This window comes from Papaver somniferum, chromosome 2 (assembly GCF_003573695.1).
Source record: "Papaver somniferum cultivar HN1 chromosome 2, ASM357369v1, whole genome shotgun sequence".
In the NCBI taxonomy this organism is placed as follows: domain Eukaryota; kingdom Viridiplantae; phylum Streptophyta; class Magnoliopsida; order Ranunculales; family Papaveraceae; genus Papaver; species Papaver somniferum.
Genome location: NC_039359.1, coordinates 51,510,864 through 51,529,055, shown reverse-complemented (window position 1 = coordinate 51,529,055; position 18,192 = coordinate 51,510,864). Strand labels below are relative to the sequence as shown.

The window sequence follows — 18,192 nt, the reverse complement described above, 5'->3', positions numbered from 1 at the left end:
AACATAATCCTATTATAAATTTCGGTGTCTGGAAAAATAAAACACAAGCAATCTTAAAACTTTTTCTCTCCCTTTACCCTCACTCCTCTTCTAACCTCAAATTAACATTTTGCTGTTTAAAGCTGTTCAAAAATGGATGAGAATTCTTTGATCATTATAGCTGGTACTGTCATAATAGTACTAGCAATTGCAAAAATTTTAGCTTTAAGAAAATCATATCCTACTGGAACGGAATGGCCGGCAGGTCCAAAAACGCTACCTCTAATTGGGAACCTTCACCAATTATGGGGAGATCTCTTTCATGTTGTTTTGGCAAACTTAGCAAAAGTTCATGGAGGTGTTTTTACAATATGGTTGGGAAGTTGGAATCCAGTAATCATCGTAAGCGACGTCAACAGTGCTCGAGAAGTTCTTCTTACTAAATCTTCTGATTATTCAGCTAGAAATTATCCTGATTATCTGACAGTCCTTTCGGAAGGTAATGACAGTATTAATGGTTCTGATTGCGGTCCATTTTGGCATAATTTAAGGAAAGGTCTTACTAGTGGTGCATTAAATCCTCTCAATGTTACGTCTCAGTCTCATTTACAAGAAAGAGACATGCAAAATCTTATCAAATCCATGCAAGAAAATGCTTTACGGGAAAATGGGATATTAAGACCTCTTGATTATGTTAAGAAAGAGGCTATTCGATTACTAAATCGAACTATCTTCGGTCAAGATTTCTCCAACGATGAAGATTTTATTGTTGGTATCCACCATACTGTCCATCACTTAATAAGCATAGGTGGGTTTGCAAATCTAGCTGATGCATTCAAAATTGGCGAATACGTACCAAGGCATAGAAGATATATTCGCGGGCTTAATAATGTAGGTGAACAGGCTGCAAAATTGATTCTTCCACATATCGCAGCTAAACCTCCTACGAACAGTTACTTACATTTTCTCAAATCTCAAGATTTTAGTGAAGATGTTATAGTCTCTCTTATACTTGAAGTTTATGGTTTCGCAACAGATAGTATTGCATCAACAATAGTTTGGGCACTCACATTTTTGGTACGGGAACAAAAAATTCAAGAAAAGCTTTACCGCGAAATCAAGGACGTTACTGGTGGGACTAGACCTGTAAAAATTGCAGATGTGAACAAAATGCTGTATTTGAAAGCAGTGATGAAGGAAACGATAAGAATGAAACCCCTTGGACCAATGGCAATTGCTCATAAAGCAACGAAAAACACTTCATTGATGGGGAGGAAAATCGATAAGGGTACACCAGTGATGGTTAATATTTACGCTATTCAACACAACTCTGAAGTTTTTCCGGAACCATACAAGTTCTTACCAGAGAGATTCTTAAATGCTCTGAACAGTGATGGAAGTTTGGGTGATATAGAAACAATGGAACGTTCATATTTAGCATTTGGTGCTGGTATGAGAGTTTGTGCAGGTATGGATATAGCCAAACTTAGCATATCATTTGGTATTGCGAGTTTGGTTAATGAGTTCAAATGGGATTGTGTTTCGGATGGAAAATTGCCTGATGTTGCTGAAGATCTTAGTTTGATTCTCTTAATAAAAAACCCACTTGAAGCGAGAATTACTCCCCGAGTTGATTAATCATATTGATGTTTTGATAGATTAGCCAAGTTTACGTACTTCTAGTACCAATAAGTTTTGGGTTCAGTTCTATTTTCTTTACCAAAGTTACGTGGACTTTGCTGTCAACAAGCATCTTCAATTATTATTTTCTATGTAAGATGTTTATTTCAAGTATTCTGGTAATAAATCTTTATTGGTATCGTGTTGTACTTCCATTCTCTTCATAAAACTTTGATGCACAATGTTTTTGCTTTTTAGTCAAAGCTAAGCTAAGAACATTTATATGGGAAACAACATTTCCTCGGTGATGTGACTAAGCTAAGAAGAAAAAGACTTTAAAACTTAATTTTTGGATAACTTTGGGCTTGACAGCCAACTTGGTTGCACACTCATGTTGTACACCAGCTCCCTCCGCCCCTATTTCATAGGCCATGTTTAGGTTGTGAAACAAAAAGTATTTGCGGGTATATTCGTTTAAGAACATAATAGGATCGAAACATAATAGGACGCTTACACACCATGATCGGTAGCTCAGGACTTTCCAAACCAGTCAACAAGACAGCATCACTTATTTGAATTAGCTATGGATGAAGTATCAAGTCAAGTGCTTCGTTTATAAGTGCCCATTGACACGTGTCGTGGGACTTGTTATATGTTTTCATCAAAATACCAACGGTTTTGTTATCTTGTACGTATCATAACAATAGATTTGTTGTCAGGTTTTGTTATCTTGTACATATCATAACAATGGATTTGTTGCCAAAATACGTAACTTTTGGTTGGAAGACTCCAAAAGTATACCAAAATTAGAAAAAATATATAGACGTTGAGAATTAAATTTAATAATTTGCAAGAATTAACGGGTTTTCTTCTCCAATAATGTTACCAATCTTTAATCCAATGGTCCAATTTAATATTCATATATCAAAATTGTTGATTTGATTCCGGCAGTGCTATTCAATTGCCTTTTTTCCACCTCCCTATTCACCTCCCTCCAATCTAAACTCCGCATATGAGAAATTATGAACCTCATCGGGACTTAAAGGTGAATTTAAATCCAAATGTACGGTTTAGATTGAAAGAAGGTGAATAGGGAGGTGGAAAAAGGGGAATTGAATAGCATTTTCGATTTGATATTGATATTTCCTTAATGACTTTAAAGAGTTGATAGATTTGGTCCTATCTTGATATTCATAAAACTTTGATGCACAATGTTTTTGCTTTTTAGTCAAAAATTATAGAAATATATGCAATATTTCAATTCTTGCGTCAAAAAAAAGATAAGGAAAAGTTGAATCGGAGGGAGTGCTAAGATAATCTCAATTATCTTACTAGGTGAGAGACTAGGAGGTAAATTGTTGATATTATTAGTCCCACATTGTCTGGATTATCTAAGATCCTGTTGTTGATAATCCTTAAGTGCTCTCCATTTATTGCATATTGGTTTTTTTAAGTTGGATTCCCGTATTATAACATGGTATCAGAGCAGACTATTTGTGTCGAGTAATTTTGACCGCACCTTTGCTCCGTGTTAGACCCAACGAAGCTATAGGTGAGCAGGCGTGTTTAGATCATTGGTCCCACATTTAGTCTAATTTGATCGCCCCTTTGCTCCATGTTAGACCCAACGAAGCTATAGGTGAGGGGGCATGTTCAGATCATTATTCCCACATTTAGTCCCACATTTTATGGGTTAAGTAAGATCTCGTGGTTTATAAGTCCTACATTATTTGGGTTATGTATGATCCCGTAGTTTATAATCCTCAAGGCCTCTCAATTAATTGCCAATTGGTCTTGAGTTGGATGTCCATATGTTAGAGCATTGCTCGGTTGAACCCACCAAGCGTTGGTATGTCAAGTTTGGTTGTCATATTTTAGTGAATCAAAACTCATGTTAAGAGTCGCTTGATTATGTACTAGAGTTAAACTTCGTGTAGGTTAGCTTGAAAGCATTAGGATATGAGACATTACAAGTACTTTGAAGTCTTGAAGATGTGAAGAAGTAAGGAGCTACAACGACAACAATCATCCTTCCACCTGAGGTTAGTGATATTTGACTTGAACTGTTTCATTCCCTAGCGTATCTTTCAAGTTGTGCATATTGAAAACATAACTGCGAAACATATATGAACTCTAGATAGACATAGTATTAAGGAATACAATACAAGGTTTATTGCTTAACCATTAAACTTTGTAGATAAGACATCGCCATAATCATTTGAATGCTATTGTGATTTTGTATGGGTATGAGGTGAGGATTTCATCCTAGGGAACATTTTTTACATGTATTCTAAGGAAGTAAGTTCATAAACTTGTTTGTGAACCGAAAAGGAAATTGCCAGGACTTATTGGTTTTGTTATTCATTGCATATATTATGAACAACCAACATGTGTGATAAAGTATAACCGCTCACAACTTGTTGTGTTCTTGGTAGAAATATTCACAAAGTCTTGACTTTTGTATTGGTACTAATTTTATTAGTAAAACCAATCTTAAGTAATCACCTGTGGTATGATCGGATTATGTATGCCTTGGGGAAAGGGAATCGATCCTAGTAAGGGAAAGGAAACCGATCCTTGTAAGGAAAAGGGAACCGATCCTAGTAAGGGAAAGGGAATCGATCCTTGTAAGGGGCGCATACATCAAGGGGAAACGATCCTTGTATGGGGTGCAGCAAGGTTTATAGCAGAAAGGGGAACCGATCCTATGAACATGTGCAACACATATAAGTTAGATACCATATATGTGTGGGGAACCGATCCTAGTACCTAGTCAACCGAATCTTTGGGAAGCTAGTGTGATTATGCGTAGTACTCACATGGTGGTAGAACCGAAACTTGTTTTGGTAGAACCGTAAACCCATGATTCTGATTGAGTGTTGGTTTGATCAATCACATAGTTCTTAAAAGTCAGATGAACCAATTCTAAACTTGTTTGGAAGTGTGGAAAACCGGTTTCAAGGTTGTAAGTGTGAAAGAGAACTTACAAAGTAAAGATGTCGACAAACTTTGAACACGTGATGTGAATGTTTATTTCTATAATTGTTCAAAGATATTCCTTAACGGCTAAGAGAAGAGAATCCCAGGATCGAAACATAAGTAAGTTAAAAATAGTTTAATTAAGGATATTAATTTCACTTGGTAGGGAAATTACAGAATTAGTAATGTGCATTTACTGATTAGATTTTCCGAGATATTTCGATTGTTATTTTCGGACAGAGCATTTCCAGGAATTATGGAAACCGAATTTGTGCTTTAATGAATATCTTGAGAATATTTTCGGTTTTGGAAATTCCTTGGTGTCCAAACTTCCTTGTCTATAAATACACGAATCTTTCCTTTCTAGCAAACTAATCGTTTGTAACAACAAACTTTCTCTTTTGTCTTTGTTAATGGTGTAGCCGCCTATCGGAGAGGAGAGTAATCTAATTAGGTGAAATCTCTTACGGCCGCTCGTTTTAAAGTCTACTTTGAGATTGAAAATCTCTAGCACGACTCGTTGGTGGGAAACTAGATAATTGCGGTTTATCTTTATTTTCGATTGATTTGATTGACTAACGGTGGTTGAAATTTGATTGCACCTAGTTTGTTTATTTTTGAGAATCTTCTCTTCTGATATAAGATTCACTTAAACTAGTTCAGAGTTTCGACATGGATCTTTAGACTGTTGAGTTCTAAAGACGATCTTGTGATAATCCATTATTAACGGACTCCGTTCTGTGCGTGATTGATCACAAGAGATTCAAAGTGATTGTGTGCAGGTTTTTATTGAAGATTTAAGACGATTTAAAGACAAATAAGATACTGAAGATATGACTTGGGTTTTATAATCTTTGTTGTGCACAATATTTGTTTTGGTAAAAGAGGATCCAATTAATAATTGGTTTATCCTTGTGGTAGATTGGATTGATTAATTAAGTAGATCGACATCAACACGGTTCTTCGGATAAAGGTCTTGTTGGCTTAATCTTAATCGATTACCTTTAGGTGATTGAACATAAGATAGATCTAGACCCGACGAAGGAGTTTATGTTAAGGTAAACGGAAGAGTCTTTGTCCGAATCATATCACTTGGTTGAATAAAGTTGATACCAAACATATTTCTTGCTCCTTTACTGTTTGGAATACGAACCAAAGGGATTGGTCCAAGTACGTGACTTATTCATAAGTCGGAGGTGTGGGAATACAGACGGAACTAGGTGAACTATAGGGTGAGTTACTTGGTCTCAACTATACAAAGTTAAGTGTAATTTTGTGTAGCGGATTAATCCTGAGAGTATTCAATGCTGGACTAGGTCCCGGGGTTTTTCTGCATTTGCGGTTTCCTCGTTAACAAAATATTGCTATGTCATTTACTTTTATTTTACGCATTATAATTGTTTTATTATAATTAAAGTAAATTACACAAACGTTAATTCCTATTTACTTGATAAGCAATCCTATTGTGTTTGGTTAAGTCCGAACCTTTATATCAAGTAAACATACTTTGTCGTTGTATTGTCTCAATCTCGTATCCATAGACGATCACACGAAGTGTGAACCGATTAGTTGTATTGTCTCGACTCAGTCCATAGACAATCACTTTCAGAGAAAGAACTTATAGGTAGGAAAAGTTTTAGCTTGAGGTATATTTGGGTACCCTCACCTTTTCACCATATTCTAACATAAATATAATAAAAATAGTGCATGTTATACGCACCTGGCATACTTAACTTCCCATAGCGGTTTCCTTCTTTTAGCAAAACTGACATGTGATATTTGCCGCGAACTATTATGAAAAGAATTTTTTATTTGGTATGGCGGTGCGAACTTTTAACAAAACTGGCATGTAACCTGTACTACACACCGAGTTTGATGAGAAGTTTTCATTTTTGTGATGTCATTTCTAAAAGGATTTAGAATTTTTATCAGCTTATAATCAATCAATAATCTTGTTACCAGTAACACCCAAATAACACATTGGATATACAATGTGATATTAAACAGAGCACCCAAAAAAGAATATTACATAGATATGTTTAAAGAAAGTGAAAATGCCAAAGAAAAAAAGAGAGAAGAGAATTATGGCTTGTTCTCGAAGAATCTGAGAAGTGATGTTTCATTGTCTATCAAATATCTCATTCAACAAGATTCACACATATACCTCATTTGGAATCTGACTGAGCTCATAAAATGTCATTTAACATACCTTAAGAAGTAATCTTCCGGGTAACACCCGAAACTCTAAACATTCTTTGTGCTCTCTATAGGTTATTATTAAGTTGGAAAATCAAAGGTTTAGACTGTAACCTAAAAGATCAACATAAAAAAAGATTTTTTTTGGTTATAAACATACTCTCTTAACGTTGGGAATTTATGAAACTCCTAAAGACAGTGGAGTATAGAATAGGTTATCCTTTCAAATATATCAAACCTCAGAACTGTCGAGGGTGATCAACATCTTCACATGTAGGATCCCAAATCTTCAATGTGACAAATCCCATTAGGAAGAACTTGATTTAGTTTATAAACAAACGATGATCTCCGCACCTATAAACAAACAAACTCAAACCCCGACGAAATCTTATATTTAAATTTTAAACTTAACTTGAACAGAATACATAGGCATACCTCAAAGAATGTATGATGTAGAAGTCTGTTATTGTCATAGTGTTGCTTACTGTACTCAATAGGTTATCAGGTCTACTGTCAACTATGAACTACTTTATATCCAATTAGTAAAATTAGAAGTTAGAAAGCATTAAGATAGATTATCGATTTTAAGAATCATAATTGTTGCATAAAGTAAACTAAAATAAACCCAAAATCTCTGATATAATATAAATGAAAGTTCTCGAGTAATATGCATATAATAATGTGTTTTTTACAGAAAAATAAAGAATATATAAATAAAAGATGTGCAACTTTTCTAAGTTCGATCAAAGATTTAAGATACTAAAATGGATATCTTCAAGTGCGAAATTTCTTCTCATAACTGAAACTGAAGTGAAAACGAGTGAGCACATCATCTCAAAAAGGGGTGCTTAGTGGAAAAAAATAACTCTCTAACATGTATTATATTTCTAAAGATAACATATTAAAATATAAGAAAAAAAGAGATAAACACCTTTTACACCCATCACTTATCATAACAAAGCAAATATCATATTCATGTAAGAAAAGTTACTCTAACACACCTCCTCAAATAATGTGTACCATATTAAAAATATTTGTAAGACCACCAAAAAATGATCCACATAAGTGAAACTAGAATAACAAAAAATAAATCACTCAGACCTCAACAAACTAATTGGAGAAAACGACAGCATAATAACTCCATCTTCTAATAATAGCGCTATCCACACCATGATCGTGGAAACTACCAATATCATAAGTATCGAAGGATTTACAATCAGGCATAATATGAATACAAGTTGTTTCTCCCAAATTTAATAGTTTATATAACTGTGGAATTATATTTACGTTATTCAACACAACTCTGAAGTTTTTCCGGAACCATATAAGTTCATGCCAAAGAGATTCTTGAAGGATGTTAACAGTGATGCAAGTTTGGGCGATATAAAAACAATGGAACATTCATATTTAGCATTTGTTACTGGTATGAGCATTGCCGTCATGGATATAGCTAAACATAATATATCTTTTGGTATTGCGATTTTGGTTAATGAGTTCAAATGGGATTGTTTTTGGGATGAAAAATTGCCTAATGTTGCTGAAGATCTTAGTTTAATTCTCTTAATAACAAACCCATTTTGAGCAAGAATTGTTCCCCAAGTTGATTAATCATATTGATCTTTTGACAGATTAACCAAGTTTAAGTTCTTTTAATACCAAGAAGTTTTGGGTTCAGTCATATTTTCTTTACCAAAGTTACTTGGGCTTTGCAGACGCAGCGTCTTCAATTAGTATCATTTTATATGTAAAATGTTTATTTCATGTATCCTAGTAAATCTTTATTAGTGTCTTGTTGTTATTGAGGAATCCTAGGCTGAATGAGTGGTCTTTCAGAGGAAATCCCGACTGGACATTTAACGGGTAGGAGGGCAACGCTGCTAATATCTGAATTTGTGTCGACAAAATAGGCCCGCTATTTACCTCAGTCGGGATTGCTGTCGAGACTCCCCAATCAGTACATCTACCATTTCTGGCTGTTCTTCTATTCTCCCAACAAACTTTGATGTGCAATGTTATTTGTTTTGTTTTTTTAGAACATTGCTCGGTCGAACTCGCATGCACTGCTATCAAAAGCATGTTTGTCAATGTTAGTGATCAAAACTAAAAGTCTTGATTTCTAGGCTACTATATCTAAGTCTCGGACTAGGATAGAAGTGTAGTTGAGCTCAAGGACTTCATGGCGATTTATCAAGGAGAAGAACTACTCAAGGAACTGGTGGAACTTCTCGACAAAAAGGTATGTGAAGACTTGAACTTATCTGTCACTCAAAAGTCTATTTACTCTATCTCCTACTTCTTGTGACAAAAAGTCGTATTCTATATATAGACTTAGATTATACACATTTGGTATTTAGAGCCGAGTATACCTCGCCTATCTATATCTCGAAATATGTGTTGGTAAGCGTTTCACTTCGACCATGTTTATCTTTACCTAGTGACGAAAGTCATGATATGTTTCAATCACTTTGAAAATTGCTTTGACGAGAAATGGTGTCACAACTATATAACGTCCTCTAAGAATGTTTCAATGGTTGGAATGAGAGTTTATATTACATAACCAATGATGGACATAAGTATTGTTGTGGAACCACATATGTGCACAAGTCTTATCCCTTGAACCAAAGTTTTCGAACTTTGTTGATCAAAATAAACCGGAAGAATGGCTTGTTTCCAATCCCGCGAACTGCCGAACTTCTCATCCTGAGAAATTCTGCTGGAGTTGACAAGCTAGTTGCGTGAGTACCAGTCCGCGAAACCAGTCCGCGAACCGGCGGAAAGTCTTTGCCGAGATTTTCTGTTGGAGTTTGTAAGCTCTTCCCGGTTGCTTAATTCCGCGAACCTAGTGTGCGAACTTCAGAAGGTTATATATCTGAAGGCGATTTCTGAACTTAAACATATATATACTAAGGAATGCAAATTGAAAACCGTGGCTAAAAATTCATGAACCGGTTCAAGTGAATCAAATCATCTTTGCTTCAATTGTGTCTTGTGTAGTACATAAGATTTCCTTGCAATTGAACAACTCTCTAACTAGTTCATTTGAGTCATTTGAACTAGTTATGGTATAGAAGAATATGTTTTGTATGAAATGCTCATATGGATAACATTTCGGTTAACTATTGTTGAACCGACAATGAATACGTTTGGGTACGGTTAACAAACCTAGAAGCGTGCATTTCATTTGTGTATAACAAGCTAAGTTTTCGATCTAACGGTTGAGAAATACTAGCTTGAATCTAAATCAGGTTTTCATCTAACAATGGATATTGTTTGCTTTGTGACCAAGGCAAAACCCTGATTTGAAACACTATATAAGGGGACATCTAGAAACTAATCAAAACTAATCCCCATACCTCACGTGTGATACTAGTTTGTGTGCTAGAGTAGTTTCTCCTTTAACCTTTGGTTTTCTACTTCTAAAACCAGGTTAATGATTTAAAGACTTCATTGGGATTGTGAAGCCAGACCGATACTACTTTTATCGTAGTTGTGTGATCTGATCTTGCATTTTCTATCGTACGAGTACAATCATGTTTAGTGGCTTGAGATTAATATATCTGATAGGCAAGATATGAAAAGTAATCACAAACTTCTTCGTCTCATTGTTTGTGATTCCGCAACATCTTGTTTCGCTACCATACGATTAAGATTGTTGTGAGGTGATTTATTTATCTAGGCTTTTCTTCGGGAATATAAGACCGGATTATCAATTGGTTCCTGTTCACCTTGATTATTATCAAAAGACAGAACAAAACTTTAGGGTTTTTCCGTGGGAGACAAATTGATCCTTTGATAGATTTGTCAGTATGATATAGATTTGTTTATTGTCAAAGCTTGTGATTTTGGGTCGTAGAAACTCTTAGTTGTGGGTGAGATCATCTAAGGGAATCAAGTGCGCAGTATCCTGATGGGATCAGAGGTATAGGGAGTACAAATGTACCTTGGATCAGTGGGAGACTGATTAGGGTTCAACTACAGTCCAGTCCGAAGTTAGCTTGGAGTAGGCTAGTGTCTGTAGAGGCTTAATACATCGTGTGTTCAATATGGACTAGGTCCCGAGGTTTTTCTGCATTTTCGGTTTCCTCGTTAACGAAATTTATGGTATCTGTGTTATTTCAATTTTCGCATTATATTGTTTTATCTTTATAATTGAAATAATACAGGTTGTGCGTTAGATCATCAATTAGAGTAATCCAACCTTTGGTTGTTGATTGTCATTGATTGATCCTTGGATATTGATCTTTGGTACCATCCAAGTTATTCCTTGTATTTGATTAGTACTTGCAGTTTCTGTTTGAGGAAATCAAATCAAGAGAGAGAGATATAAACTCGTTGATATACTTTTAATTGATTGAGTCATGTTGATTCTATTAAAAGTATATTCCAGTTTGTCCATACAGATTTCTAAGCGGAAATATTGGGTGGTGTTGTTAGACCCCCGCTTTTTCAATTGGTATCATAGCAGACAAACACCGTAAACCTAATAAGTTTGTGTTTGTTCGTTCCTTATAAATTGTCCTATGGGAAATTTCTTTGGAAAACTTGCTCTTGGAATCTATAACGCACGCCATAAATCCTTAAAGATTGTTCAAAGATTTTTATGGATAAAACCTCTGGTTTCTCATGATAATCTTACTTCATCTAAAAGGGGAGATTTAGATGTTAAGAATCAATCAGAAGGAAAAAATAAAAAGAAGGAAAGATTGAGAAAAAACTCAATACGCTCAAGGATATGGAACCTCACTAGATTAAATCTTGATCTCTTCGAGGAATACTATCGTAATGGATCAATTGATAAAGATCTGTTCAAAGCGTTCGAAGGCGTTTTTAAATTCTTAGAAAAACTTAAATCTGTTAAGTCTAAGAATCATTCCGAAAAGGGTTCTGTATGTGTTAAATCTCTTAATACTATGCAACTCATAAATCGGAGGTATGCTTCTTCTAGCCAGAACAAACGAAGGATAGAAAGCTCTAACTGCCCTGACTATCATCATTACTTTGATTATACTACAGGGACTGTTCACACATATCAACCAGAAATGTCGCATGAGAATTTCTCTGCGCATTATGCCTCTTGGTAACAAGGATGGCATTTCCCTATTTGTATATATCTTGGAATGGGGCAAGAAATGGTTTGAGTTGTGTACAGTTTTGTTATTCGTTTTTTGAATATCAGTTTAGATTTCTATTGCATCCGTTGTCGTTCACATGTGTGTTGTCGCAGAATGCATAACCTTTAATGTGCAAATGGCTAAGAAAATCCCATCTTTCTTATGTGGGTCTTGGTTCATAAACGGGTCCAAGCCCATGTGTGGTCTTATAAAGAAGAAGTTCGCGCACCCTAGTCTTCTTCTTTACCCGTCCGCGTACGTGAACCTAGGGTTTTGTGTATTTCCTCCATTAAAGCCTCCTTGGAGAAATTGAAAGAAAGGGTTTTCAAATCTCACTCCAAGTAAGTAAAATCCTCTTGCTCCTTTCAATTTCTTATATCTATGATGAATTCTAAGGGCACAAAAAGGAGTTCTAAAAACTCAAAATCCTCTAGCTTGAATCCTCCTTGTGACCAAAACTCTCTTAGAATTATGTTTGTGTATGATTCTTGTGCTAGAATATTTGATAAGATTTCTTCAAAACGTTTCATTCTATAAAATAGGTTGTATTTCTTTAGTGGGCATTAAGAGGATTTGGTATGGTTTAAAAAATTCAAGCTTGGAAATATCTTTGATGGTGTCGGTCAAGGATTTGATTCTCTTACAAGGATTTTCTATGCCAATATTCATAATGTTGATTACAACAAGATGGGATTCAAATCCATGATTGGTAGAGAAAGGTTCCTTGTTGATAGAGAATTAATTTCAAGGATTACCAAAATCCCGTTGGGGAACGTACGGCTCCCTAGACCATGTGATGAATGTTTATCTTGTGATGATATCTCGGTTGGGATTTGTGGCAAGAAGGTCGTTTGGAGTCAAGGAAAGTTCCCTATTAATGATCTTACTATTGCTTTGATGGCTTTTGGAAAACTTGGTATCCCCAATCTTTGTCCCTCCACAATTGAAAATTCTTGATGGAGTCACGAGTTTGCGGAATTGGTCTATTTCCTTGATTCGGGTTTTTCAAGTCTCGATATTTGTGGTTTCATTATATTTCAAATGATTTCGATGACTTCACCCGTCAAAATGTTGGGTTACCCTTGCTTGATTAGTCAAATTTCCCGTGATCGTGGGTGTGATTCAATCGGAAACTCTCTTGGGGTCCCCAAACCGGTTCGCCGTGTACCTTTAGGCGCATAAGGGAAAATGCTTGCAAGCGACAAAGAATTGCTTCTCTTGATTTTAGTGACCCTACTACCATAAGTCTTCTTCAAAAAATTCATAAAGGTGTGTGTAAGTTTGATTTAAGAGTAAAGTGTGTTCAAGAACAATTGTCCTTGGTTGCAACAAAGTTTCCCGAGCTCAAGGAAGATTTGAACGCAATTCAAGCATCTTGGAGTATCTCTGATGAGAAAGAAGATGAGTAATTCGTGTTCTTATTGTTTCCTAGTATGTCTTCTTTTTGGTTGGTTGGAAGAATAACTAGTGCTTTGAATAGCAATGATTGTGACTACACATAGCTATTGTTTTCATCTTCTTGTGTTTTTTCTTAGGTTTATTGGTATTAAATTCTAAAAATATTTGGAGGATGATGGTTTGTAGTATTTAATCTTTATGATTTGTTATATTGCAATTTGTTATGGGATATTGGTGTTTACGTCCGTGAACTATGTTGTCCCATATTTTGTCAAAAGTAAAGTCGTTCATGATCGGTATTCATGTATTGATTTAAGGATGAATAGACTTTTGACTTATACAAAAATTAAGCCTATATTGTCAATTTTTTGATGGAAGATAGGTTAAAATCTTTTGTGTTCAAGGATTATGTCTATTAAAAATCGTTATGCAAATAGTGATGGAAGATAGAATGAATCCTTGTGTACTCCATAGTATTGATCTTCACTGATCCATATTTTATGTAATACTGTGAGGCTCCGTAATGTGTCTTATGTTGAGCATCATACAACCAAGTTGACTAATTTTTGATTAGCTTTGTTGGTTGTTCCGTAAGGTACTTTATGTTGAGCATTTTTGAACTAAATTAATCATCTTGTTTGGTTATTTAGTTATTGCTCCATAAGTCTTTTTATGTCGAGCAAAACAAATGACAATTAAATTGATCACTTTTGTAATTAGTTTGGTTGTGCATTCCAATTAGATTAATTGTGGGTTCTCTTGTAATTAATCTAGTTGAGTATTTTCTTACTCCGTAAGATTCCTCTTATGTTGAGTATATGAACGACTATCCTATTCATTTTCTAATGGGTATCTTAGTCATATGCTTCGTAAGTTCTCTTATGTCGAGCATAATCAATTAAGTTGATCGCTTTTGTGTTTAATTTGATTGCGCATTCCGATTAAATTAATCATGGTTTTACTTGTGATTAATTTGATTGAGTTTTTGGATATAGAAAATCATTCTCATGGTTTTTGGTGTCCAATAAAAATCCTTCTTTTCTTTTGAAATTAAGGTCGCTCTTATTGTTCCCTTGGGAATGACATGAAATGGGGGAGAGTTTTTTTGAACTTGTGCTTAATGGTCATATCTTGAGGGGTGTGCGGCTGTGGAATTTTAAAGGGGTTATCTTGTATCTTTAAACTCCTTGATAAATGCTTTATCTTCGGCTATATGATTGCATCTAAATTAGATGCTATGTATTTTTTTCTTTTAGTCATGAAATGTCTCTTACGAAAATTTCATTATGATCCAGTTCTTGTACCTTTGCCAATTTATTGACAATAAGGGGGAGAATTAATATGTAGTTGACACTACAAATACATATGGTTTTCGGATCATTGTGTAAGGGGGAGTGGTTTCCATGTGAGATGGAGTATTGACTAAGGGGGAGTGATACATATCACCATAGTATTATTGTTGAAGTTGTGATACAATTGGACTTTGACACTGTGTAATAATACTATGACACTGTATAACAATGATCGAGACCGATGCTTTCTCATTGTTATAGCTACGGATCTTCAACAACGGTGATGCTAAACTTACAACCTTTGGGATCATTGGAGTACTTGGAAGTGACGAAGGTTTCGAGGAATGTTGAAGATTAGACATGTGGAATAGGAGCTACTAAAGTTTCTTTATCTTTTTTGTATTCCATATGTATTGATAGTTTTGTCACTAAAATTGACAAAACGGGAGATTGTTAGAGCATTGCTCGGTCGAACTCGCATGCGTTGCTATCTCAAGCATGTTTGTCAATGTTAGTGATCAACACTATAAGTATTGATTTCTAGTCTACTATAGCTAAGTCTCGGACTAGGATAGAAAGTGTAGTTGAGCTCAAGAACTTCATGGATATTCATCATACAAGAATAAAAACTACTCAAGGAACCGGTGGAACTTCTCGACAAAAAGGTATGTGAAAACTTGAACTTATCTGTCACTCAAAAGTCTATATACTCTATCTCCTACTTTTTGAGGCAAATAGTCGTATGCTATATATAAACTTAGATTATACACATATGGTATTTCGATCCAAGTATACCTCGCCTATTTATATCTCGAAATATGTGTTGGTAAGTGTTTCTCTTCGACCATGTTTATCTTTACTTAGTGACGAAAGTCATGATATGTTTCAATCACTTTGAAAATTGCTTTGACGAGAAATGGTGTAACAACTATATAACGTCCTCTAAGAATGTTTCAATGGTTGGAATGAGTGTTTAGATTACATAACCAATGATGGACATAAGTATTGTTGTGGAAATACATATGTGCATAAGTCCTATCCCTTGAACCAAAGTTTGCGAACTTTGTTGATCAAGAGAAACCGGAAGAATGGCTTCTTTCCAAGTCCGCGAACTTTCGAACTTCTCATACCGAGAAATTCTGCTGGAGTTGACAAACTAGTTGCGTGAGTACCAGTCCGCGAACTAGCGGAAAGTCTTTGCCGAGATTTTGTGCTGGAGTTTGTAAGCTCTGCCTGGTTGCTAAAGTCGCGAACCTAGTGTGCGAACTTAAGAAGGTTATATATCTGAAGATGATTTCTGAAATTAAACTTATAAATCCTAAGGAATGCAAATTGCAAACCGTTGCTATAAAGTTCATGAACCGAATCAAGTGAATCAAATCATCTTTGCTTCAATTGTGCCTTGTGTAGTACATAATATTTCCTTGCAATTGAACAAATCTCTAACTAGTCCATTTGAGTCATTTGAACTAGTTATGGTGAAGAAGAATATGGTTGGTATGAAATGCTCATATGGCTAACGTTTTGGTTAACTATTGTGGAGCCAACAATGAAAAAGTTTGGGAACGGTTAACAAACCCAGAAGCGTGCATTTTATGTGTGTATAACAAGCTAAGTTTTCGATCTAACGGTTGAGAAATATTAGCTTGAATCCAAATCAGGTTTTCATCTAACGGTGGATATTGTTTGCTTTGTGACCAAGGCGAAACCCTGATTTGAAAGACTATATAAGGGGACATCTAGCAAATCTGCAAAACTAATCCTCACACCTCACGGTGATACTAGTTTGCGTGCTAGAGTCGTTCCCCTTTAACCTTTGGTTTTATTCTTCTAAAACCAGGTTAACGACTTAAATACTTCATTGGGATTGTGAAGCCAGATCGATACTACTTTTATCATAGTTGTGTGATCTGATCTTGCATATTCTATCGCACGAGTACAATCAGATTGATTGGCTTGAGATTAATATCTCCGATAGGCAAGATATAAAAAGTAATCACAAACATCTTCGTCTCATTGTTTGTGATTCCGCAACATCTTGTTTCGCTACCATACGATTAAGATTGTTGTGAGGTGATTGATTTATCTAGGATGTTCTTCGGGAATATAAGACTGGATTATCAATTGGTTCCTGTTCCCCTTGATTAATATCAAAAGACGGAACAAAAAATTTAGGGTTTTTCTGTGGGAGACAGATTGATCCTTTGATAGACTTGTCTGTGTGAGACAAATTTGTTTATTGTCAAAGCCTGCGATGTTGGGTCGTAGAAACTCTTAGTTTTGGGTGAGATCAGCTAAGGGAATCAAGTGCACAGTATCCTGCTGGGATCAGAGGAGTAGGGAGTACAACTGTACCTTGGATCAGTGGGAGACTGATTGGGGTTTAACTACAGTCCAGTACGAAGTTAGCTTGGAGTAGGCTAGTGTCTGTAGCGTCTTAATACAGTGTGTGTTCAATCTGGACTAGGTCCCAGGGTTTTTCTGCATTTTCGGTTTCCTCGTTAACGAAATTTCTGGTGTTTGTGTTATTTTAATTTCCGCATTATATTGTTTTATCTTTATAATTGAAATAATACAGGTTGTGTGTTAGATCATCAATTAGAGTAATACAACCTTTGGTTGTTGATTGATCCTTGGTTATTGGTCTTTGGTACCATCCAAGTTATTCCTTGTATTTGATTAGTACTCGCAGTTTCTGTTTGAGGAAATCAAACCAAGAGAGAGAGATATAAACTCCATGATATACTTTTAATTGATTGAGTCTTGTTGATTCTCTTAAAAGTATATTCGAGTTTGTCCATACAGATTGGTAAGAGAAATATTGGGTGGTGTTGTTAGACCCCCGCTTTTTCATTTTTGTCGATAAATATAAAAGTAGTTGCAATTCTTTAATTCCTCCATCAAATAAATTTCTAAGTGAAGTGAGTACTAAGATTATCTCATCTCTCTAACTAGGTGACCGGCTAGATGGTGGATGTGATAAGAAATACAGTAAAAACTCCATATATTAATAAACTCTATATATTAATAAAAAATCATAGTCCCAACCTGGGCTAGTTATAAATAGTAATAACCTCCACATTTTAATATCAATAGATTTTTTTAGACCCGCTATAGGGAATTTACCTCCATGTATTAATATAACTGGCATTATATTAGAAACTTATAGATCTTGTTACATCAAAATATAAGGTAAAATAAAATACCTATGTATAGCTATTTTAGACAAGGATGTAACTTGTTGAATTGTCATCGCATCTTTTAATTTGAGGATGTGTAAGATCTCATTACTATTGACACCTTCTTGTTGAAGCCAAAACATTTCCAACTTTTTGAGCATGTTTAAAGCTTTTTGGCGTGAAGCTTTTAGTATCTCCGTACTATGTTTATTAGGATTATCTCCCTCCACTTCTTATCTAATTACATCGATGATTTATTGTTCGGTTAAAACAACTTCATTTACAATTCCATTAAGAACGAATATCTTTGATGTTCCTAAAACATGCTCTTCAATTTGTTTCAAAATATGTTTTATATACATTGAATTGGATAGAAAAGTATCGATAAATTATTAAGGGTCTTATAAGTTCATACATAGATATATGTATTTGTGTATT

General features: G+C 35.1%; 1 protein-coding gene across 1 annotated transcript; it reads left to right on the top strand.

The window, feature by feature from the left end:
- LOC113347632 (cheilanthifoline synthase-like) lies at positions 1–1,812 on the top strand. Its single transcript, XM_026591308.1, has one exon. It carries the CDS (start codon positions 133–135, stop codon positions 1,615–1,617), a length of 1,485 nt encoding a protein of 494 aa, XP_026447093.1. The 5' UTR covers positions 1–132; the 3' UTR covers positions 1,618–1,812.
- Positions 1,813–18,192: the final 16,380 nt, after the last annotated feature.

Bases quoted from the DNA above. Each gene is read 5' to 3' on its own strand.
- LOC113347632 (XM_026591308.1), top strand. From the start codon at position 133: ATGGATGAGAATTCTTTGATCATTATAGCTGGTACTGTCATAATAGTA.